Source organism: Sorex araneus, chromosome 10, assembly GCF_027595985.1.
Source record: "Sorex araneus isolate mSorAra2 chromosome 10, mSorAra2.pri, whole genome shotgun sequence".
In the NCBI taxonomy this organism is placed as follows: domain Eukaryota; kingdom Metazoa; phylum Chordata; class Mammalia; order Eulipotyphla; family Soricidae; genus Sorex; species Sorex araneus.
This window is the reverse complement of record NC_073311.1, coordinates 237496-263120: the sequence shown is the minus strand read 5'-3', so window position 1 is coordinate 263120 and position 25625 is coordinate 237496. Positions and strand designations below refer to the sequence as shown.

Genomic DNA, 25625 nt, shown 5'->3' with positions numbered 1-25625 from the left:
TTCGTGTGTGTGTGTTTGAGTTACACACAGCAATGCTCAGTGGTTACTCCTGGCTCTGCTCAGGTGACCATATAAGATGCCAGTGACTGAACTTGTGTCAGCCACATGTAAAGCAAATGTCCTACCAGCTGTATAGTCATGTCGGCCCTCAGAAATATTTTTTGAGGTAGAGAACCTTTCTTTTATTTTTTCTTTTATTCTTTTATTTTTATTTTTTATTTTTTGCTTTTTGGGTCACACCCGGCAATGCTCAGGGCTTACTCCTGGCTCTGCACTCAGGAATTACTCCTGGTGGTGCTGGGGCGACTATATAGGATGCCGGGGATCGAACCCAAGTTGGCTGAGTACAAGGCAAACACCCTACGTGCTGTACTATCGCTCTGGTCTCGAGGTAGAGAACCTTTCAAACAGATTTGAAGAATTTAAAATTTAAAAAGAGTTTAAAGATTTAAGGGAATGAATCTTTTAAGCTTCTTCTATAGCCTGTTTTAAAAATATAGATTAGGCGGAATCCATAAGAATGCAAATCTGCCCATTTCTGTCTCTCCCCATTAATTACCAAGATCTATAATGCAAAGAACATTTGCAATAGTTCCAATTGTATGAATGTAGGGTTAGAAAGATAGTACAGCTGACAGGGAGTTTGTCTTGCACAGCCAGCCTGGGTTCAGTCCCCAGCACCACATATAATCCCCCAAGCCCTGCCAGGATTCATTCCTGAGAACAGAATCAGGAGTAAACTCTGGGCTTGGGTGTGAACCCAAACCCCCAGTCCAAAAAAGTTTTACAAATATATTTTCCTTAGTTTTTGTTGGGGATTTAAAATGGTACATTTCTCTGTTTGTTCAGGACATACTCAAGAATTCAAACATCTGCTTATCAATGGAGCATGTAAGACCTGTAAAAATTCCTAACATAGATTGCAATCAAAATGAAACACAAGTTTTCAAGAGACTGAACATTAAAAAAAAAGACTACTCAATAAACAAGACGACTCAATAAATTGAAGTATTCTAGTACATATTTCATAAAACTTTTTTTTTCTTTTTGGGTCACACCCGGCGATGCTCAGGGATTCCTCCTGGCTCTGCACTCAGGAATTACTCCTGGCGATGCTCAAGGGACCATATGGGATGCTGGGAATTGAACCCGGGTCGGCCACGTGCAAGGCATATGCCCTACCCGCTGGCTGGCTCCAGCCCCAAAACTTTAATTCTCATGCACTTTCTGGGATTTAGGAAGCTTGGGGACCACCTCTTGAAAATTTACAGCCAACCATGCTGGTCACCCAATGCAAGGGCCTAAGGAGACCGTGCCAGACACGACCCACACCAAGGCAGTGGGGTCTGGGAGTCTCCAGGACCGGACACAGAGGCCCAAGGGGACCACACCGGGGCCTGCAGTATGCAAAGCACATGTCTTACCCCTTAACTATCTCTCTGGCCCTTGTGCACTTTATGATTTTCTCACGCACTTAAGAAATGTCTCTTGTGAATGAAAACCTATGACTTAGAGATAATTTTTTCCAATGACAAATACAGTTGTAAAACTAGGAAGCAAAACTTGTTCATTCCATGCCCTATATATTTTCTGTATTAAATATTCAGGCATTAAATGTAAATATTTTTTAAAGAGTGCCATCATCTTGAAATTTGTAAACTACTTTTCTGCAAGTACTTGGAAAAGTATGATACAATAGAAAGGGACAGCAATTCACTCATCACTGTCACTGTCATCCTGTTGCTCATCGATTTGCTCGAGCGGGCACCAGTAACGACTCCATTGTAAGACTTGTTACTGTTTTGGGTGTACCGAAGACGCCAGGGGTAGTTTGCCAGGCTCTGCGGTGCAAGTGGAGGAATCGAACCTGGGTGGGCTGTGTGCACGGCAAACGCCCTATCTGATGTGCTATTGCTCCAGCTACCTGGAACCCATTCTACCTGGATATTAGTTTTGGATTTCTAATATCTGGCAAATTATCAACCCTTCTGAATCTCACTTTTCTCAACTTAGATGAATAGGAATTTACAAACAGCACCTGGACGAGCTTGTGTAAGGGTAAAAATATACAATGTGTTAAAGTAGATTTGTAAACCAAATTGACAAGCACTATTTTTAATTTTATTACTTAAAAAATAGGTTAACTGGGTGGGTCTAAAATATATGTAGCCAGAATCTATCCTCCATTTTATTCTCACAAGAAATAATTTAGGGGCTGGAGCGATAGCACAGCGGGTAGGGCGTTTGCCTTGCATGCAGCTGACCAGGGTTCAATCCCCAGCTTCCTACAATGGTCCCCTGAGCACCGCCAGGAGTAATTCCTGAGTGCAGAGCCAGGAGTAACCCCGGAGCATCGCCAGGTGAGACCCAAAAAGCAAAAAAAAAAAAAAAACAAACAACAAAAAAAAAAACCTTATAGAAAATAATAAAGTACAAAAAATTCTCGATAATTAAAAAAAAAGTCCAGAGACTTAAAAGAATGTTTTTATTTCCACTTGTTAACTTTATTTACTTAAAATTTTTTGTTTTGGGGTGGGGGGTACACCTGAAGTTCTCGGAGCTTATTCCTTGGCTCAGGGGTCACTTCTGGTGTTGTCTCGGGAACTACATGGGGTGTCAGTGACTGAACCTCGGCTAGCAATACGCAGTTTAAGCACCTAACCAACTGTATTAGCTCTTCAGCTATTAACTTTAAAGACTGAAAAATAATAAAATTTTTAAATCAGAAGAACTGTAAAGATCAATCCTTATTTTAAAACACATACATACACACACACGCACACACACACACACACACACACACACACATATATACACACATATAAATATGGGCTGGAGTGATAGCACAGAGGGTAGTGTGTTTGCCTTGCATGCGGCCGACCAAAATTCCATTCTTCTGCCCCTCTTGGAGAGCCTGGCAAACTATCGAGAGTATCTCGCCCGCACGGCAGAGCCTGGTAAGCTACCCGTGTCGTATTCAATATGCCAAAAACAGTAACAAGTCTCACAAAGGAGACATTACTGGTGCCCACTTGAGCTAAATGATGAGCAATGGGATGACAGTGACAGTGATATATATACAGAGAGAGACATAAAAAGTAAAATTCAATTCAGGGTAAAATCTGTGGCAGAGCAAGATCTCAATAGGCACAATTCCTAGAAGAATGGCAGACTGAAAAAATGGATAGTGGGATTAGCTAAAAATGAGTAGAAATATGAAAACTATGTGGTTTTGCTATATACACGTATACCCCTGTTTTTTTTCTAATATATTTTCCAAGTATATTAAGATTAGGTAAAGACTGTTTTGAAGACAACCAAGAGTAATTTTCTCTCAGGGTTCTAATTTTAGGGTACACCCTTTTCTTAATCACAGTTTTCTTCACATTTAGATCATTTGGGAGGAGCAGTTACATAACAAAACAGATTATGGGGAACATAGATGCAACATAGAAAACACTTACTTTAGTTCTCTGTCCCTCCTGTCTTGCCTTGCTATTTAACTGCTTCATCTTGTGTTTGTACCTGAGATCAAGAGGCATAAAATACTATTTCAAAATTTGTGTGTCCTTTCTAACTCTTGCAAATTTGAACTCCTACTAGCTATAAACCTTTAGAGCTTTACAGCTAAACCATTTTCCCCTTCAAAAATAAAAATCAATACCAAACAAATAGTCTGGAAAATATTTCTACCCTAAAGGAGGTAAAGCGACTCTAAATTTTGTTACCCATCAATACTGACAAATGGGAAATAGTGAGTAAAACCTATTTTTTTATTTGAACAGCCAGATTTTCCCTTTTAAAAAGGAAATTCATCAAATCAAAGAATATGGAATTGTTTAAGACAATCACAGCTAATTTGTTAAAGCCAAACTCATGGGTTTTTAACTCAAAAGCTATTATGCTTTTGTGAGGGCGCAGACTCCTCTAAATGATTTTCTATCATCTTAAAGTTGTCTCAGTATTTCCTTTCTTTGTGAAATTTCTCCTCACTCCATATCTTGATCCTTTTAACCTAATTCAAGTCTCAAATTGTCATAAAAAGTAACATCTTAGGGGCTGGAATGATAGTAAAGCAGGTAGGGTGTTTGCCTTGCATGCAGCTGACCCTGGTTCGATTCCCAGCACCCCATACGGTCCCCCGAGCACTGCCAGGAGTAATTTCTGAGTGCAAGAGCCAGGAGTAACCCCTGTGTATCGCCGGGTGTGACCCAAAAAAGAAAAAAAATAAAATAAAAAAAAGTGACATCTTATTAGATCAATATAATTCTTGCCACACTTTTTCATGGGTCCACTGTTCATACTACAACAAAGTAAACTTTGTAAAACCTCATGTCATTCACAGTGTACAGTCTGTTAATTGGCTCTAAACTGGCTAAAAGATAGACAACATTTCTTTTATAAAGGTTAACTGGGGCTAGAAAGATAGTATAGCAGGCAGTGTGCTTGCCTTGCTTATAGCTCCCTGGGTTTGACTCACAGCATGCTACCTGGTGAGCAGAGACAGTAGTAATTCCTAAATGAGCGCAGCCAGGAGTAATTCCTAAATACAGAGTCAGGAGTTAAGTGTGAGCATTGTTGGTGACCCACTCTCTCAATGTTCATTTTCGAAGTGAACCTATTTACTACTTACTGATTTGTAATTTAGAGATTCTGTTCTTGTGAACTGTCATTCCATTATTTCCCGTAAGCTGCTTTATTCATACAAATACTGTCTTTTCTATAACAGTCTTGTCAAGAACATCCTCTTCTATAAATTCTTTCCTAACCACCTAAAGATATCTCTCCCACTCCTAGAATTTCAACAGAATCAATAAAACGAATTCAGTAATTATTTTCTAGCTATTATTTCTTCATTCTCACACTCAAAGTTTTAGCTTGGTACAGCCCATCATGCCTATCATGCCCTGGCCCACGTTTGATTCTTAGGACCATACTGTTCCAACAGCATCACCGGGTATAGCCCTAAAGCACCTTCCTCCCCTCCCCCACCTCCAGGGTACTGCAAGGTAAAAGCAGCTTCACATTCTCAGGACCTTGCAATGATCCATCAGCCCAGCTGGCCCAGGCTCCTAAGCACAGCTTTACTGGAGCCAAAAAAAAAAAATAATAATAATAATGTTGAAGCTTAAGAACTTATTTGAGCTATCACTTGTATTATGTATTTTCTAGGCTCAAAAGTATAGGTTCATTTACTTTCAACATCTGAAAAACTGTACACTTGCAAATCTCATGTTAAATTTAGGAGTCCATTTCCTTAGAAGCAGGTGGTCAGGGTATCTTTATGTCAGGATGGCTCTCATGCTACGGTGCTGGGAGAGGAAAACAACAGATTCTTCCTGCTTCAGGGTATTCCAGAGGCTACCACTGTCAAATATGAGTGACTCAGCTATTCACGGTACAGAGTGGGACTCAGGCAAGGCTCTTGCATGTGAGTGGCAAATAATGAAAGTCTGTAAAGAATGAACCACTTAGCAAAATTAGAGATACTTTTAGCCTCATCTACAGAAATAGTCCAAAAATTGCTAGAGAAATAAAATTAATTTTGTCCAGATAACCTTATGGACTACATTTTCCACAGAATCTGTTTAGTCTTCTTGGCTTTGAACTTATGCTCCCAATCTAGTCAATCTAAATATCTATCTGAGACTCTTGAAAGGCTGCAGCAACCTTGTACCTTCCTGTTTTCATTTTCTACCAGACCTTGTATCTCAGTCAGTGCATATGCAATACTAATGCTAACCTGACAAGTGTCCACTGCTGGTGCTTTCTGAATCAGGTGACAGGCCTGGGAGATGGGCAAGCCACGTCTGAGTTCAAACCTGATGCCATCAGCACTTGCTGAGAGCCCCAGGAGCACAAGACGAGTATGGTTCCTGAGACACACACACCCTGCGCCAGATACGCATGTGGCCATTTTTATTACTTCAGTGTCTGAGTCCCAGATTGGGGGGGGGGTTAAACATGAAAATCCTCATTGAGACAGATAGCAGACATTCACTGCAAGTCTTTAAATGGAAGAACTAAAACTATAATATTTATCCCCTAATAAGAAGTCCTTAAGTTAATTTTGTTATGATTCATATGCTGCAGAAAAGCCTAGTGTTTTCAAGTCAAATCATGAGATAACTGGTATTCTCTCTCCACCAATAGGCACAAATCTAGAACTTTAGAAAGGTGGTTATTTTTGATACACTTCTCTGAAAACTTTCCGTCAATTAAAAAAGGAAAGAAAGTCTGAAGCATAGGAAAGTGTCCAGCGTCATACAGTAGAAGTGCTAGGATGAGACTCAGCCTGATTTCAAGAACTGAGTTCTTAAGTATCATGTAGGCTTCATGCCTCAAAATACACTATACTTGTTAGCCACCTTTTAAAAACCAATTTCTCATCTCATTTCTATAGTAAATACAGAAATACTAACCTACAGGGGTAATAAATACTAGAATAAATTTCCGAATACTTGAGTTCTATGCCATAGTCTCTCATGAACAAAAAGCAAACTAGACAAATGTGTATGTATTTTGTATTAATAGCACACATATCAATCTAGCAAAATCTCAAACTCCCTTAGGCCAATTTTCTCATCTATGAAATTAAAAAAAAAAACCTGAATACAAATAGCCAGCATATCTTCTAACTTTAAAAGTTCTATGGTACCACAAAAGCTGGAAGAGATCTCCTTTCTGCCGCTCCTTTCTGCCGCCCCGCGAGATCGACCCCGGAGGCAACTGAACTACTTTGGACACGAGCAGCGCCCCCCAAATGCCTCCAAACTGTGTGCTCGGAGCTGCTGGCCCAGGCGCCGCCAGCGAGTGATGTAATTACCAAAAGAGTTTTCCCTGGACTTCATATAGAAATTCAAAACCACGCAGTTGCGATAGCAGCCGCGCAACCTAATATCTCATGATTGTCAGCAACGTGTAAATGTTCCTTTTTAGCAGGGCCTACCGTGGGGGGAAACTCCAAACAATAGTACTGAGTTTTTTGTTGAAGGGTAAAAGATTGTAGCAATAGAATTTTAGGCAGAATTTTCCCTGGACTTTATATAGAAACCCAAAACCGCGCGGCCAGTGCCACGGCCGCGCGACCTAATGTCATCTAATCATCAGCAATATGAAATGGGTCCTTTGTAACGGGTTGGACTTTGGGGGGTCCATAATAGGGTTAAAGTTTGTCGTGATGTGTAATTTCTGGCTGTACTATCCCTGGACTTTATACAGAAATTCAAAGCCGAGTGGCTGCTGCCATGGCTGCGCAACCTAATGTCATTTAATCAGCAATAAGAAATGGTTCCTTTGTAATGGGTTGGACTTTGGGGGGAGCATAATAGGGTTAAAGTTTGTAGTGACGTGTAATTTCTGGCTGTACTTTCCCTGGACTTTATACAGAAATTCAAAGCCGCGAGGCCGCTGCCATTGGCCGCGCGACCTAATGTCATTTAATCATCACCAATATGAAATGGTTCCCTTTTAACGGGTCGGACTTTGGTGGGAAATCCTAACAAGAAGAGTAAGTCTTTTGCTGAAATATTGAAGGCAATCAAAGTGGTAGCCATCTCTATAGACTGAACTAAGCCATATCCCCACGCCGGCTGAGAAGAAATATCCTTCTTTCTCGGCCAGAAACGCGGCGTGGTGTTAACCATAGTATGATGTCCATTAAGCTGACATGGACCTGGTGGCGTGGGAATGGGATACAGGGGGACAAATTATTATGTACCTGGAACAGCGGGACGCTGGTGGAATCTTGAGCCGGGGCCAATACCAGCGTATTACTTTTGGTTCCAGAAACTGCTTGCAGACATTCTACCAGACTATCAACTAAGCCAGAGCCCCACGCCGGCTGATGACAGGAAATAACCATCTTTTTTGGTTTTTTTCCTTTCGTCAGGCAGCGTGGTGATTACTAAACAGGCGTGAACTCGGTGGCACAGGACGAGGGGGGAAAAAAATAGAAAAGCTATGTAACAAACAGCGGGACTTAATATCTCTACATTCTCAGCAATGGAGAGCTATCAAGTGCTTCCTTGACAGTAGAACTGTCTTTTCTTTTTTGGGGGGAAACCCTAGCAACAATAGTGAGTTATGTGTTGAAACATGGAATGTAACCAAGATAAAGCGTAAACGAAGTGAAACTTATCACTTACAAGGGCGGGGACTGGGGGGGCGGGAGGGGGCGGGAGGTATAATGGGGTGGTTGGTGATGGAATATGGGCACTGGTGAAGGGAGGGGTGTTTGAGTATTGTATAACTGACATAATCCTGAGAACTATGTAACCCTCCACAAGGTGATTCAATAAAATTTAAATTAAAAAAAAAAGCTGGAAGAGGAAAGTGATCGTAATTATTTCACTCAATTAACTGTATCACAAAGAGAAAGGAAAAGCATGGTGGAAATTTAGTACTTAGGAGAAAAAGTAAATCACTCAAACTACTCAACTGAACATTGTTTCTTATCTACAAATAAATGTACAACGCGTTAGGGTCATGTAACCTAAAAAATGTTCATGATTAAAATTCCAACCTCTCCTCACAGACAGTATCATAAACCTAATTCATATGATTAGGTAAATGTACACAAAGCAAAAGTTTCCCTTGAAAAGTTAAATTAATACAAAGTTCAACTTCCATGATATACTGCAGTCAATCGTATAATGAACTTGCATGCTACTTAAAGAATGAAAAATTCATCTTGGAAGAGTGCCAACAAGGAAACTTCTTTTTGTAGTTATAATTCAGGGTACAAATACCAAGGGTCCAGAAGTACTTAGAGGTTAACTTAGACTGGGTGTAGTTTTAGAGCAGAAAATTAACAGCATAGCTTGCAGGAATTTCCGTCAACTAATAAAAATTGGTCAGATATTATTTTAGAAAAAGAATTTGTGTTTGAAATAAGACCAGGAAAATGAACAAATTATTAGTTATTCAGATATGAGAATAATAGTAGTGATAATACAAATAGCAGGTTTTATCGATTACATTAATAGACAAAATACTCATCTTCACGAAAACCTTACACAATACATGGTACAACTGTACCATGTATATTTTGTATATTTTGTTAGAGATAAAAACAAAACTCTCATGAAGAGACTAACTTGTCTAAGGTCACAGGCTACAAACTCTCTAGTCAAAAATGTCTTAAATAAAATGCTTCATTTAGTGTCATAATGTAACCATAGAAAAAAGGCCTATTAACATTAGTATTTAGTAACATTAACTACAATCAACTTTGTTTGGTTACCTTCAGTGAGTTTTTATTCTTTTTTTCCTTGATCATTAGACCCAAATTAATCTAGTAAATGTCAAGATTCTTCTACAATATGATTATGTTCTGCAAGCAAGTAGAAAATGTTCATTATGCAAGAAGCATTTACTAGGCACACCACAACTTTCATAACAAAGTTTGTTAGAAAAAGATTACTGCATTTCAAAAAGATTTCATCGATTGAAGGAGAAAAAAAAATCAATTTCATTTATGTCCTTGAAAAATCAAAAAGAAATAAAAGTATATTAAGTATGACTGAAGCAGTAAAAAAATTCTTAATCATTACACTGAGAATGTAGCACATTTCTAAATGTAATTATTTAATTTTTGCCTAATTGTTAAATAAAGAACTGGTTGACAAATTCTGATTTAAAAAGATTAAGGCCAATGCTTAAGCACTTACTACGTACCAAATACAAGCTAAGTACCATATATATGTTATTTAATACTCACATCCAATTTAAGAAGCAGTTATAACATTCACCATTTCACAAATGAATAAACTGAGGTCCTGAATTTAAATAACTTGTCCAGAATAACACAGGTAATCCTTGGGCAAGATTCATACTCAGCCTGTTTTCAGAGTCTGCTCCTAACCACCATATTCTAAAGGAAAAACACATGGAATTGGAGGAATAGTACAGTGTTTAGGGCACATGCCTTGCACTCGGCTGACTCCACCCACCAAAAGTGATTCCTGAGTGCAGAGTCAAGAGTAAGCCCTGAGCCACACTGGGTGTGACCCAAAAACCAATAGACAGGTAAAGTCTAAAAACATTTTGAAACTAGAGTAAGTCTAACTCTACAGTAAATACGAAAAATCAAAATGTTCTGTTTCTTATGCCTAGGCACAATGTCAAATATAGCAAACATTTGTCTGCAGCTTTAAGATTAAAAATAGAGGGAGGGATGAGACAAGCTCATTTAGACACCTCTTAGCCTTCGAAATTTTAATCACTTCTTTCAGTCTCTGGTGATTTAAATTTGGTTGCCATTTTCACATATTTCTGAAAATAAAAAGTGCTGTTCATATCACAAGGATAGTTTATATGCTTTTGTTCCACATTAGGGAACATCAAGAGTGCAGAAATCAGGGCAAAGAGAGAAATCTGAGGGTACAAGCCACAAATACCACTACTAGCCTCTTCTGGTTATCTATTTTCTCTCTGACTTCCAAGTCAAGAATGCTGAGTATCTGGGGCCAGAGATTAAATAAAGTTGGTAGGGTGCTTGCCTTACATGCATATGACCTGGGTTTGATCCCCTAAGTCCATCAGGAGTGATCCCTGAGCACAGAACCAAGAATAAGCCCTACGCAATGCTGGGAATAGCCCAAAAACAAACAAGTTGCTGTGGATAATTCTAACATTTCTAAACCCACATTCATTCTTTTTATACCTGTGATATAGTACCTGTCTGTGTATTGGTCCATGGATTGCCAGTTATAACCAAAGTAGGAAACTGATGGTTTTCAATCTCTCTACATGTGCATGGATAATGCGCTAGTAGTGGTTGCAGACAGACCATGGCTCTACATTATGAAGCTACAATCTGAATGGAACAGGCACATCAGACTGGAATTGTGGAGGAACTATTAGAAGTCCTAATAATTCCTACTTACTAGGTAAAATCCTAATACATGTTTTAGTCACACAACTCTGGTGGAAAACACTTAATGCATCAACATTAGTACAGCAGATGGTACCTCTGTTAGATTTTATGTCACATACTAGATTTTAGATACACAGTACACAGAGTAAAAGTTCTTCTTGAAAAGATGTTAGATAATTACTGAGTTAATCTACATGATCTTCTGTACTGAAATCTTGCATAATAAAATGCAACCTAGAATATTCACATAATTCAAATATCAAATATAGTTTATAGTATTGCAAAAATTATTCTTTTCCCCTTACAGTTATTTATGGAGTCTGGAAGACCTATAATACCTACTCAAATACTTAAAAAAAAAAAAGCGTATATAGGGTTGGAGAGATAGTAGGGCACTTGCCGTGCATACAGTGGATCCTGGTTCTATCTTTGGCACCACATATAGGCCCTGAGCACAACTACTGGATGTGACACAAAAACTAAACCAGAGAAACAAAATAGGTGGGGCTTTCTAATGACACCGAACTACCAATTCTGTGGTGCATATTTCTGGTGGGGCAGAGAAGTAACACTTCTTCAGCTGTGCTTGGGACCCAGGAGCCATTCCCAACCACACAGATCCTGGTAATGCAGGTGTAAGGAGTGGGTGTCTTGTCACGGTGCTGTGGCTCAGCAGTGCTCAGGACCACCAGAGTTATGCCTAGCCGTCGACAGATAGGGAACAAACCCATTTAAGTTGCCTCCCCAGCTCTCATTTTGCAGTTTTAAGATACTTTTTATTGTGGTCTGCACTTTTCAAACTTTATACAAAATAAAAACACAAAAAATTTTTTGTTGGTGAACAACTGAGCTTTTTCAAATGACACATTTTACTGTGATGGAAATGTATTAATTTCAAAAACAACACACAAAACTCTCAGAGAGCAATGAAACACTTTGGTCAACTAAGTGAGGTTTGTGTTTATAAAATTATATCCATTTATAATTATAAAAGACAGTGTTTAATGAGAAAGCTCCTAAAGTTGATGATCTTCCTAAATCAAGCATGTTGAGGGCAGCTTTAAAGATGATGATAAATGTCTTTCCCTGGAGAAAGGAGTTCAGGAAAGAAATAAATTATTTGAAATTGTAAATAAAAGTTAAGGTCTTAAAAAGTCCACTAAGCCATTTTATGCTCAAAACCATGGCTAGAAGGAAAAAAATTACTGGGAGGACAGATTTCAACGGGACAAAAATAAAATAAGGTAGCATTAAACAATGACAGATGAACCACAAAAACACATGGGTTTCTGAAGACTGGAGTCTCTACAGAGTAGTCTGGGTTCGGGGTTCTTGTCCATTGTCTTGTTTTTCAGCGACACGTAATGGTGCTCAGAAGCAACTCCCAGCTCTGTGCTAGGGGTTGCTCCCAGCGTACTCAGTGGGTCATGCAGTGCTGAGGGTCAAACCTAGGCCTCCTGTATATGAAGTATGTGCTGGGTTGCCTGAGCAAGCTGTCTCTCTGACCCTGATCTGGGTATCTAAAATAGAATACTAGTTTACTATAAGATCAACTCAAGTTTTCACTGTATACAATATGCACTCAAAATTGCCTGTATTTGACCTACAGATCAACTTGTAAAAGGAGAAAAGCAAGATATGTTTTGCATCTTTAGAGGCAAAATTCATTTTGAGATCATGAAATACATGTTACAATGTTATTATGTTGCCTTCTTCAAAACTCTTATCAGTACCATAATAGAAAAGAACAGTAAGTTTAAAAGATAAGAAAAGTACAAATTAATACATTTTAATAAGTAACATTTTATATAGTATTAAAGCCTCCTAAAGAAAATAAAATCTGGTATTAATGTTGTATTCTCTAACATATAAAATTCCTATTTTCAAAACCTAAACAGGAAGTCTACCTTTCACAATAATTTTCAAAAATTTTTATAAGTGGAGGAAAACTTGTACATAAACCAGTTTATTCCCAAAATAAAATAATTTAAGTCTAAATGGAAATAATTCATTATAGTAGATGGTACATCCAAGTGCTGTGCTCTTTACATTATAATTCAACTCAGCACGGATTTCCAAAAGACTAAAACCATGTCAGCAGTGAGTCTTTCTTCACACTAAACTACACATAACTATCCCAATTCTTCCCAAAATGTTACAATCAATTAAACACAGGCCACAGAAAATATAAGAGGAAAGTCATATATTTGAGAAAGTATACGGTACATCACCATTTGTCAATGAATAATAGGTGAGCTCTGACAGAAACTTCAGCCAATTTGCTTAGATGGCTAACTACCCATAAATTTTGTCTTTTTTCTTCTAATTTTGGGAGAAATAGTATATTAAACATTCAGAACTGTGACGTTTTAAAGTCTCAGTCTCTCTCCCTCTCTCCTAGGTTTCAGGGTTTGGTTCGTTTGGGGTGGGAGTTGCATTGTTGTTGTCTGGGCTGCACCCAGTGGTACTCAGAGCTCACACCAGGTGAGGCTTGGGCAACATAATAAAGGGACTGATCCCAGGTCTGCCATGTGCAAAAGTTTTATCTTTACCTGATTTACTGGAAAATCTGAGGAGACTCCTTTAACTTTATTGTGAATTCTTTTGTCTAATTTTCAGTATCTCGATCTCAGTTAAGTTTCTAGTTTTTTCATTTAAATGAAAAAAAGAACTCCCAAATATGATAATTAATAAAAAACTGAATCTATTACAAAGGCATTAGGTAATCAACTGTATTTCCATGAAAATAAATTGGTTTTCATCTCCCTTAAGAATGACACTTTGTATGGAAAAAAATCTTTATTCATCCAAATTATTTTAAGAATTTGAATCAAAGGCTGATAAATAAACTTAAACTTACTCTAGAAGAGTCGTACGATGGGCTAGGTTGGCCACTTGTTCCCCAGGATGTTGTATTTCCTCGTTCATCCATTCCTAAGGAGAGAAGGGAGGTAAAGGTAAAAACCCAAAAGGACACCATGATGGACTTCTGGGGTATGCTAGCCAGAGCACAGTACAATTTGGTGAATGGTATTTGGAAATGCATGAAATTGCCCATGTGCAATTTCTCAAAAGACAAGAAAATAATATCAGAGTATCTTTATTGCTCCTTATAAGGACCTATATTGCATAGTATTTCAGAACTACAATATGTCTGTGGAGTCTTTAGACTAAGTTCCATCTCAGTCTCCTCCACTACTACTTTTAGGACTGGATAAACCAATCCCCCAAGTTTCTATAGTGCAGCACTATATATATGAAATTATGAAAAAACTGGCTTACATCTTTCCTTAGAAGATGAAGGAAATCAAATTTACTTAATGAAAATAGTCTCTACCAGACAGTGATTAAATGCTCTTAACTGAACACATCAAACTAAATCAAATCATCTCAACATTAGTCACAGCACTGTAGCACTGTCATCCCGTAGTTCATTGGTTTGCTCGAGCAGGCACCAAGTAACGTCTCCATTGTGAGACTTGTTACTGTTTTTGGGATATCAAATATGCCATGGGTAGTTTGCCAGGCTCTGCCATGTGGATGATATATTCTCGGTAGCTCAAAGGAACGGAAAAATCGAATCCAGGTTGGCCGAGTGCAAGGCAAATGCCTACCCACTGTGCTACAATCCGACACTAGTCATATTAAAATTAATCAAAGTGACACAGTAACTCACCTCAGTAAAATCTCTAAAATTATAAACAAATTTAACAAATAAGTAGACCCATTTTTTTGCAAAGAAAAACACACAGAATAGTATGCTAAACAGTAAACATTCAGAACTTTTGGCTTATTTGATTCTTGATTCCCAAGAGTGCTTGGCCAACCCTTTTCTATGATCAAATACAAGTAATCAACTTCTTTGTTTCATCCTGGTGTAAAAAAATAAAGGATTCTATCAAGACAGTATTTTGCTAAATTTGGAACCTTAGCTTCGAATGTTATAAAAAAAATTCTGCTGCAATACAGATGACAGAATGGCTTGCAATTAATGTCACAGAATAAGCCAAAATTCCCAAGCCTTTTCCATGCACTGTAGCACTGTAATCCCATTGTTCATCAATTTGCTTGAGGCGGGCACCAGTAATGTCTCCATTTTGAGACTGTTTTTGGCATATCGAATATCCCACGGGGAGCTTGCCAGGCTCTGCTATGCAGGCGAGATACTCTTGGTAGCTTGCCAGGCTCTCCAAGGAGGACGGAGGAAGTGAACCCGGGTCTGCCGCGTGCAAGGCAAATGCCCTAACCACATAGGGAGCAAAATGCTAACTGAAGTTCTAAATGACAAAAAGGAAAAGCAGAGTCAGTTTCCAAAGTGGAATCTTTTACTAATTCAGTTCGAAGGACACTAATGTTTTCTTTTCATGAATATAAGTCCTTAATCAAGTAATACATATTTTAAAACTTTTTAAAATTTTGTATAGAAAAATCACTAACGTATGCCTCAGAGACTTGGGCACTATGAAAACAGGACGAGAATGCTATTCGGGTATTCCCAAAGAGGAATCGAAAGAGCTATGCTTGGAGTATCACATTTCACTCAAGTGAGAGAAGGAATCTGGAGTTCCGACCTCCATCTACGGTCAAGAATCAGGGACACTATCTCGTTTGCCAACGTGTCGAAAATCAGATGGGCTGGACACATAATGCAATTTAGAGACGACCGCTGGACTAGAGCTGTTACCAACTGGATTCCATAGAACATCAAAAGACCGCGTGGCTGCCCACCTACAAGATAGTCAGACTTCTTCGTCAAAATCCTCAACAAATGGTTTGAGGCTCTTAGTGTTCCTGGAGTGAGCGGATACTACACTAGCACTAGACTGGAGCCTGCTTGAGCAAATTGAAGATCAACGGGATGACAAGTGATACAAGTGACAAGTATAGAAAATATGAGTATTTGATCATTGTGAGACTGTAACCCAAACATGAAAGCTTGTAACTATTTCACGGTGATTCAATAAAATTTTTAAAAATTTGGCTCTCTGCCAAGATGTGACCCGGGTGGCCACATGTATGCGGCCTCTCCGTTGCTGGATGACCATGATCCTGGAGGCCAGCTAAACTACTTTTCGTACCAGCAGGTTCTTACAGAAATGTCTCTAGACTGTGAACTAATCCACGGCCCAGTGCTGCCCCAGGAGGGGAAAGGTATTTCTCTCTCCGCTTTTCCTTTGCAGGGGAGGGGGAGGCATGGCAACCGTTATCTTATAAGGACCACTAAAGAGAGGTACGAGCTTGTAATGATGCAATTTCTGGAAGAAATTTCCCTGGATTTAGCTACTAAAATACAGAAATCCAAAACTGTATGGCCACGTGACCTCATATCTCTTCATTCTCAGCAATGGAAAACAAATTATCAAAATGCTTCCTTTTCAGCAGGTCTCATTTTGGGGGGAACTCCAAACAATAATACTTAGGTTTTTAGTGGAAATATTTTTTTTTTTTTTGCTTTTTGGGTCACACCCAGCGATGCTCAGGGGTTACTCCTGGCTTTGTACTCAGGAATTACTCCTGGCAGTGCTTGGGGGACCATATGGGATGCCGGGGATCGAACCCGGGTCAGCCGCGTGCAAGGCAAACGCTCTACCCGCTGTGCTATCGCTCCGGCCCCTTTAGTGGAAATATTGAAGGTAATAAAAGTAAAGAGAAAGTAAAGTGAAAATTATCAGCTACACAGACTGGGGGTGGGAGGGAGGGGAGGTACACTGGGGTCCTTGGTGGATTATGTGCACTGGTGAAGGGATGGGTGTCTGACCATTGCATAACTGAGACTTAAGCCTGAATGCTTTTTAACTTTCCACATGGTGATTCAACAAAAAATAATAATAAAAAAAAGAAAATGATGAAAATTAAAAAGAAAAAAATTAATTAAAAAAAGAAAATGAGTATATCTTCAGGCATAATTTCAAGTTAATCACAACTCTCAACAGAGATTATATATAAAATGTAGTGCTTAATTATTCTTGAAGAAATTCTGACATGCATCACAAATTGATCATGCCACTACATGAGCATCACACTGTATAGTTACAGAAATCTAACGGTATAGTCTACTAGGAACATTGTTTTATATATGTCATTTATCAAACCACTGTTAAAAGATACATAACCACATCATTTATGCTGAAAATTATCCAAACATAACAAGGAAAGAATCTGATATAACATGGATTAAAACCAAGGTTATTATGCTAAGTGAAATGAGCTATAAAAGGACTACAGGCTGCCGTTTTGTTTTTGTGGTAATTTATTTTACTGGGGCGAGTCTTTGAGTTTGATTTAGTTCTATTTGTTTGCTCTTGATTTTGTTTTCCTTGACAAAGAAATTGAGTCTCAGATATCTATGATGACAGAGTTTGAGAATTTATACCTTTTATTTTTTTTAAAAATTTTTTATTGAGTCACCATGTGGAAAGTTACAAAGTTTTCAGGTTTAAATCTCAGTTATACAATGCTCGAATACCCATCCCTTCACCAGTGCTCATATTCCACCACCAAGAATCCCAGTATAGCTCCACCCCGACCCCTCACACCCCTAACCCCCCCACGCCCCAGCCCCCCCACCCTAAGCCCACCCGCCTGTGTAACTAATAAATTTCACTTTACTTTCACTTTGATTGCATACAGTATTTCTTATTTTTTTTTAATTTTATTAAATCACCATGTGGAAAGTTACAAAGTTCTCAGGTTTATATGTCAGTTATACAATATTCAAACACCCATCCCTTCACCAGTGCCCATATTCCACCACCAGAAACCCCAGTATACCCCCCGCCCCCACCCCCTACCCCCTACTGTATAACTAATGAATTTCACTTCATTTATTCTTTACCTTGATTACATTCCATAATTCAACACAAAATTCACTATAGTTGACATAACTCTCTCTCTCTCTTTTTTTTTTCTTTTTCCTTTTCCCTTTTATTTTTCTTTTTCCCCCTCATCCCCCTTCCTGCACCTCATAGTATGGTGTACGCCACGCCACGTCGGCCAGCGTGGGGCTTTTGCTTAGTTCACAGTCCAGAGGTGGCTGCTACATTAAAAACCTTCAATATTTTCAACAAAAACTTACTGTTATTATTTGGAGTTTCCCCCCAAGTCAGACCTGTTCAAATGGAACCGATTCACATTGCTGACAATTATAAATGTTAAGTCGCGCGGATGCTGCCGCACGGTTTTGGATTTCTGTATAAAGTCCAGGGAAAATTCTGCCAGAAATTACATAGCCCAGCTCACAGTCCCAGTGCATTGCTGTAAGAAGTCTCTGAATTCAAAGTCTTTAGGCGCAGAGGGTCCGATTCGTGCTCAGCGGCTCTGGGTTTATCTGGACGAGGGCGTGCCGGTCACGCCCCCTTCCCATGAGTTCCTGGGAGCCCCCAAAGTAAAATCCGAATACCTGTGGGTCTGGAGTCACAGAAGATGGCGCCTGCCACATGGTGCCGCCAGCCTGCCGCTTTCCATGCAGGAAGACAGGGTGGGGAGGAAAAAAAAATCCACCCCCAGCAGCACCGAGTTGTAGCCCAGTTTGGTGTCCCAGTGCATCGCTCTCGGGTGCTGCGCTGGATAATTTATACCTTTTAAATGTTTTATGTTTGGGGCTCTAATACCCAAGTCTATAACTTAAAGTTAATTTTTAGTTTTTGTGTATGGTGCAACACTTTAGGTTTTCTGCATATAGTTTTCCAGTTTTTCCCATCACTATTAGTTGAAGAAGCTTTCCTTTTTTCCAGTGTGCAGTACTGGCCAGTCATAGACTAAATGTTCATGCATGTGTGTAGTTATTTCTGGACTCTATTCCATCCCATTGAGCTAAGTATTTTTCTCTATCCCTACCCCTATGTTTTAATTACCTCTGCTTTGTAATAGTTTGGTTTTAGGGAATATGATGCCTCCATTACTTCCCTCCTCAGAATAAAGATTATTATATAAAATGCTAAGTTAGGGCACCAGGTAATGAGTACTACATATTAACAGTAAGGGACATAGCAAAAGGTTCAAAGAACGTGTAAGACTGGAGGTTCCCGAACTCTTCTAGTGGGAAAAAAAGAAAAAAAAACACAAACATTACCCACCCAATGTTTCCCTAGAAATGTACCCTTTTCAAGCCAACACACAGAAAGCAGTGTGCCGTGCCAACACCGAGGGCTCCCCCAAGCCCGGCCTAACTGCATCTGAGGTTTCTACTGTTCCTCAGGATCTTCCAGTGAACACTCGGGGTGGTAGCTCTGTCCACCTTCAGATACGCCACTCCAGAGTTTAAACTCAGAGCTCTATAGTTTTATTGTTAACATATCCAGACTCTGAATAGAAGGTTGTGGCTGGCACTGACAAAGGCAAAAGTCATCTTTTACAATCAATGACTCCATTCTGTTAAGAACAATAACTATACAAATACAGCAATATGACAGAAATGATAAACTTTCCAAGGCGCCAACCATAAACTATGGTAGGCAGGAAAAAAGTAGACAAAATACAGAATACAAACTGATCAAAATCTAAGAACAATTATCAACAAGAATAAACAGCATAAATACAATATGTTAAAATTAAGGAAAATTAATTTCTATTAAAATATACCCGAATCATCATTTCCAATTATCTTCTTTTCCCATTTCTAGTCTATTTGTATTAATTCAACAATTTCTGAGATACTAACTCTTCAATAGACCGATAAAACTGTGTATGTAAGGTTCTGCAATAATTAAGTGCTAAAACTCTGTGGTCTTGGGGCTAGAGAGACAGTACAGCTGCTTGTGAGCTGCCTTGCATGCTACTGACCTGAGTTCAATTGCCAGCACCATAGCCTTCCAGGAAATCCCTAAGCAGAGCTGGGTATCACCCAGAAACAAGCAAACAAAAACCTCCGGTATTTATTGACCTTCCAATAATCTATTTTTATTCAACAAGGTTAAGACGGTTAACCAATACCTTCTACTTGCCACTATCAAAACCTATAAACAAAAACTGCCCACCAGAGACTGATAGCAAGGTAGCACTGTAGCACTATCATCCTGTTGTTCATTGATTTGCTCGAGTGCGCACTAGTAATGTCTTCATTGTGGGACTTGTTACTGTTTTTGGCATATCAAACACGCCGAGGGTACCTTGCCAGGCTTTGCCATGTGGAAGGGATACTCTCAGTAGCTTGCCAGGATCTCCGAGAGGGAAGTTGGAATCAAAGAGGTCAGCCGCATGCAAGGCAAATGCCCTACCTGCTGTGCTATGGCTCTAGTCCGATAGAATGGTCACTGTCACTGTCATCCCGTTGCTCATCAATTTTGCTCAAGTGGGCACCAGTAATATCTCCATTGTGAGATATTACTGTTTTTGGCATATAAAATACACCACAGGTAGCTTGCCAGACTCTGCTGTGTGGGTGAGATACTCTCGGTAGCTTGCCAGGCTCTCCAAGAGGGGTGGGGAACTCAAACCCGGGTTAGCCGAGTGCAAGGCCCTACCCACTGTGCTATCACTCCAGCCCTCGATAGCAGGGTAACAGAAAAAAAAAAAAAAAAAGAAAGAAAGGAATGGGCGAAATAGTTTTAATGGTAGTAGAGAGTCCAGTGAGCTGAAAGGGTCAAGAGTAGGTGACTGATACAAAAAATGGAAAGAAAAGCAGCTCAATACAGTTAACGCTGATTAATTCAGAGTCCTATCATTATAGGAAGGGAAATAAAGATCTAGTAGAAGAGCCTGGGCTTCATTCATCCCACCCCTTCTCCTTTCCTTTCCTCTATCTCTCCCTCTTCCTTCTACACATCCCCTTCTCCTTTAAATACACACAACCTTTCATAACATTGATATAAAGTTTTTCATCCAGCAAGTAAAATGCACTCCCCAAATATCAAGTCCTAACACTGGTAATCCTCCGCCCCTCTGGGAGAGCCCGGCAAGCTACCGCGAGTATCGAGCCCACGTGGCAGAGCCTGGAAAGCTACCCGTGTGTATTGGATATGCCAAAAACAGTAACAATAAGTCTCTCAATGAGAAGATGTTACTGGTGCCTGCTTGAACCAAATTGATAAGCAACGGGATGACAGTGACAGTGACCTTAACAATACTGTAATAAAGCCAAGGTTGATTTCTAATAGCCTAAACTCTACAGTGCTAAAGAATGAGGCATTAAGGGGAGGAACAATCACTGCTGAACACTGGTATAATGTATTTTGCAGGATGCCATCTTCTACAGGGTGATTCAAAAAATGATCTGATGAAAAAAAATTGATTGGAAAACCCGACCTATGAATAATCTATCTTTGATAGCGTTTATCTTGTCAGTATATGTTATTCTGTTAAAACTCAAAGGCTACAATGAATAAATAATATTTACCTTTTTAAAAACCATCATCAATTCTTACTGTTTTTTTAAGTTTCAATAACAGAAATAACTCTACCAATGTCCTACCCAAATTCACTGTCAAACAGGATCAATTAGAGTAATAAATCAATGTTACTGTAATAAAATATAAAAGGCTATTAAAATGATAAAACTACAAGAGAATTTATCAGGATATATTTCCTTATAAAATGTACATATGATACTTTCATAGATATTTTACTTACAAAAAATTGAAATTTTTACCATCTAATCTTTGATAAGGGAGCAAGAGATGTGAAGTGGAGCAAGGAAAGCCTCTTTAACAAATGGTGCTGGCACAACTGGACAACCACATGCAAAAAAATGGGTTTAGACCTTGACCTGACACCATGCACAAAAGTCAGATCAAAATGGATTAAAGACCTCAACATTAGACCACAAACCATAAGGTACATTGAAGACAAGGTCGGCGAAACCCTCCACGATATTGAAGATAAAGGTATCTTCAAAGGTGACACGGAACTAAGCAATCTAGTAAAAACAGAGATCAACAAATGGGACTACATTAAACTAAAAAGCTTCTGCACCGCAAGAGATACAGTGACCAGAATCCAAAGACTATCCACAGAATGGGAAAGGATATTTACACAATACCCATCAGATAAGGGGTTGATATCAATGGTATATAAAGCACTGGTTGAACTCTACAAGAAGAAAACATCCAACCCCATCAAAAAATGGGGCGAAGAAATGAACAGAAACTTTACCAAGGAAGAAATACAAATGGCCAAAAGGCACATGAAAAAGTGCTCTGCATCACTAATCATCAGAGAGATGCAGATCAAAACAACCATGAGATACCACCTCACACCACAGAGACTAGCACACATCCAAAAGAACAAAAGCAACCGCTGTTGGAGAGGATGTGGGGAGAAAGGGACCCTTCTTCACTGCTGGTGGGAATGCCGACTGGTTCAGCCCTTCTGGAAAACAATTTGGACGACTCTCAAAAAATTAGATATTGAATTCCCATTTGACCCAGCAATACCACTGCTGGGAATATATCCCAGAGAGGCAAAAAAGTACAATCGAAACAACATCTGCACATGTATGTTCATCGCAGCACTGTTTACAATAGCCAGAATCTGGAAAAAACCCGAATGCCCCAGAACGGATGACTGGTTGAGGAAACTTTGGTACATCTATACAATGGAATACTATGCAGCTGTTAGAAAAAAGGAGGTCAAGAATTTTGTAGTCAAGTGGATGGGCATGAAAAGTTTCATGCTGAGTGAAATGAGGCAGAAAGAGAGAGACAGACATAGAAAGATTGCACTCATCTATGGTATATAGAATAACAGAGTGGGAGACTAACACCCAAGAACTGTAGAAATAAGTACCAGGAGGTTGACTCCATGGCTTCGAGGCTGGCCTCACGTTCCGGGGAAAGGGCAACTCAGAGAAGCGATCACCAACTACATTGTAGTCGAAGGCCATGTGGGGGAAGGGAGTTGCGGGCTGAATGAGGGCTAGAGACTGAGCACAGCGGCCACTCAACACCTTTATTGCAAACCACAACAGCTAATTAGAGAGAGAGAACAGAAGGGAATGCCTTGCCACAGTGGCAGGGTGGGGTGGGGGGGAGATGGGATTGGGGAGGGTGGGAGGGACGCTGGGTTTACGGGTGGTGGAGAATGGGCACTGGTGAAGGGATGGGTTCCCGAACTTTGTATGAGGGAAGTATAAGCACAAAAGTGTATAAATCTGTAACTGTACCCTCACGGTGATTCTCTAATTAAAAATAAATAAATTAAAAAAAAATTGAAATTTTTGTCTGGAGACTTGCACGGGAAGTGTGAGATCAATTTTGGTTCTATCACTGGTACTACATATGATGTCCCAGGCTCTTCTGGGAATGACTTTTGACTGAGCCAGGAATAAGACACAAGCACTACCAGGTGTGGCCCAAAAAACTAAACAACATCAAAATTCTGTACAATAAGATATAAAATAAAAGTTCTTATGTATATAAATAAGACCAGCAAATGATTACAAGAATTGACTTTTCAGAAAAGCTTTGGAAATTTCACTTGATATCATTTATTGACAGCAAATATTTGACAAGTAGGAATATTCTAGTCTGACACATCACTAATTTTGAAAATGACTTCAATCACACAGTAAGTTTGCTGTATTTTTATTATGTCATAAACCACACCACTACAAAAATACCCTCCAAAGATACAATTAATGTGAGACATCCCAGTGATTCAACCAAACAAGCATGAGTAGAAAGGAGAAAGTAACTGAAAGATCTTTAAGAAAAACCAAAACTGCCTGATGAGTAGAACAAAATTCCCAGAGGGCAAACCTCTATTTTGTACAACCCTAGAATCCGTTGAGTGATTCAGTAGTATTAGTTGTTCTTTTTAAAAACTGTAGTTTAGGTAAATCTGCAACTTTGATCTACAGTTATTTCACCTGTACCACCACAAACACGTCCAGAACCCTCCACTACTGTCTAGTAGTGTGTCTTCCTCCCCCTAATTCCCTCCCTTTACTGCTAACCTCTTGTAACACAGCGCCAAGGTTCTGTCATCTTCAACACCATCTATTCCCTTGTTTGATTTGTCTATATACCATGGATGACAGGGTATCTATAAAAATAGATAAATGACGTTCTCCCTGACTTATTTCACTTTGTAAAACAATGACTCCTGGTTCCATTCACACTGCAGTAAGCTTTAAAGATTTCATCTTTTCTTACAGTTGTATAGTATTCCTCTGTGTGAATGCATGTGCCTACTCCATTCCCCCCACCCCCACACACACAATTTCCTTATTCATGGGGTTATTTCCACATCTTGGTTACTGTACTAGACTCCTACAATGAATACAGATGTACATATATCTTTTCAAATTAATGTTTTATATTTTGTTTAAAAGTAGATACCAAGTGCTATGATGTGGAAGTTCTGTTTTTACTTTTGTGAGGAATCTCCATACAGCTTTCCATAGAAGCTGAAAGAGATGACATTCCTATCAACAATGAATGAGCATTCCTTTTTACTACATTCCCATCAACACTGGTATTGCCAGTCCTTCTTCATATATGCCATTCTCACTGGCCTGAGATTGTCACTCCCACTGTCATTCTGATTCCATTTGTAATGCTGTCCTAATACTAACATGAACACTTTTTCTACTGACCATCAGTATATTCTCTTTGGGGAAGTACCTATTTAAAACCTCTCCTCTTTTTTAGATGAAATTATTATTATTACTTGTTGTTGGCCTTTATGAAAACTTAAAAGCTTAGCCTGATAGTCCTTTATCTGATGTATTGATAGCGAAGATTTCTTTCCACTCAGTAGAGTGTCTTTTTATTTAAGCCTGCGTTTCTTTCACAATACAAAAATCTGAGTTTGATATAGTCCCGTTTGTTTATTTTCGGTTTTGCAATCTTTGCCAGTAGGGTCAAATTACTGAAGATTTGACCAAGTGACCTTGTACCTTAAAGATTTGTTCTGACTGAAAACACATTCTAGTTTCTGAAGTAATGTGATTAAAACATAGTTTGTAGAGAATATTTTTGCAAAATAGGGGAATGCTATTTTACACAGATTCAAGATTAGAAATTCAACAAATGGTGGATGAGGTGGATATTCTATGGCTAGCCAACGATAGCAGAATATGAATGTTTGATCAGTCATGGAATGTTTGATGAGTGATTCATGTCTTGATAATGCTGGAGTATGGAGTTGGGTGGGAATAATAAGTAATGAAGCTGAAAAGATAGATTAAGGCCACCTTGGAATATGCCAAGGTGAAGAGTATATAAATGTTATTTCTGATGATCAGAGCAGTGTTTCCAGAGTGGGCAATACTGCCCTACTTCAGTGGCATGGGAATGATCCAAGTGGATAGTAGCAGCCTTGGGTGTAGTTGGAGATCTCTTTCTGTTTATTGAGATAAAGAAGATAGTTTTCCGGGGAGGGGTGGGGGCGGGATTGGGGGAGGCCCTGAGCAAATGTTTTTCTGGAAAGTAAGTGGGAGGCCAAGTAAGTTTAGGAATCTCTACAGTAGAGAATCACACTTGAGGAATGAATGTATGTGACTCTACTTGAGTTTAAGCAAGATAAAAGTGCTAGCAATATTAACTTTGAATTGGAATGGGAACACAATAAAATAATAATACACAACACCTAATCAGAGCACTATGAATATAAAGAGAATAAAAGGGAAGGTTTACCAGAAATACTGCTGGGATAGAAGTTAATAACTGTAGTTGACTGACTAAAAGAATATGACACAAGAGTGTTACCCAGTTCAAGAGAATGCTACAGCTGTGAATGTCTCAACATTATGCTGTGTACATGATGTTTCTGGCAATATATTTTTACTCAAATTTCTTTTACAGTGTGC

At 39.1% G+C, this 25625-nt stretch overlaps 1 protein-coding gene across 6 annotated transcripts in view; it reads right to left on the bottom strand.

Annotated features, from left to right (window-relative positions):
• Nucleotides 1-25625, bottom strand: part of TCF12 (transcription factor 12) — a 370531-nt gene that overhangs the window by 220290 nt on the left and 124616 nt on the right. For 5 of the 6 annotated variants that reach the window (XM_055118052.1, XM_055118054.1, XM_055118050.1 and 2 more), the window contains exon 4: nucleotides 13740-13813. In XM_055118052.1, the coding sequence (XP_054974027.1) occupies nucleotides 13740-13813 (74 nt within the window). Of the gene's footprint in view, nucleotides 1-3464; nucleotides 3526-13739; nucleotides 13814-25625 lie in introns of all 6 variants that reach the window. The other variant, XM_055118055.1, reaches the window with a different exon arrangement.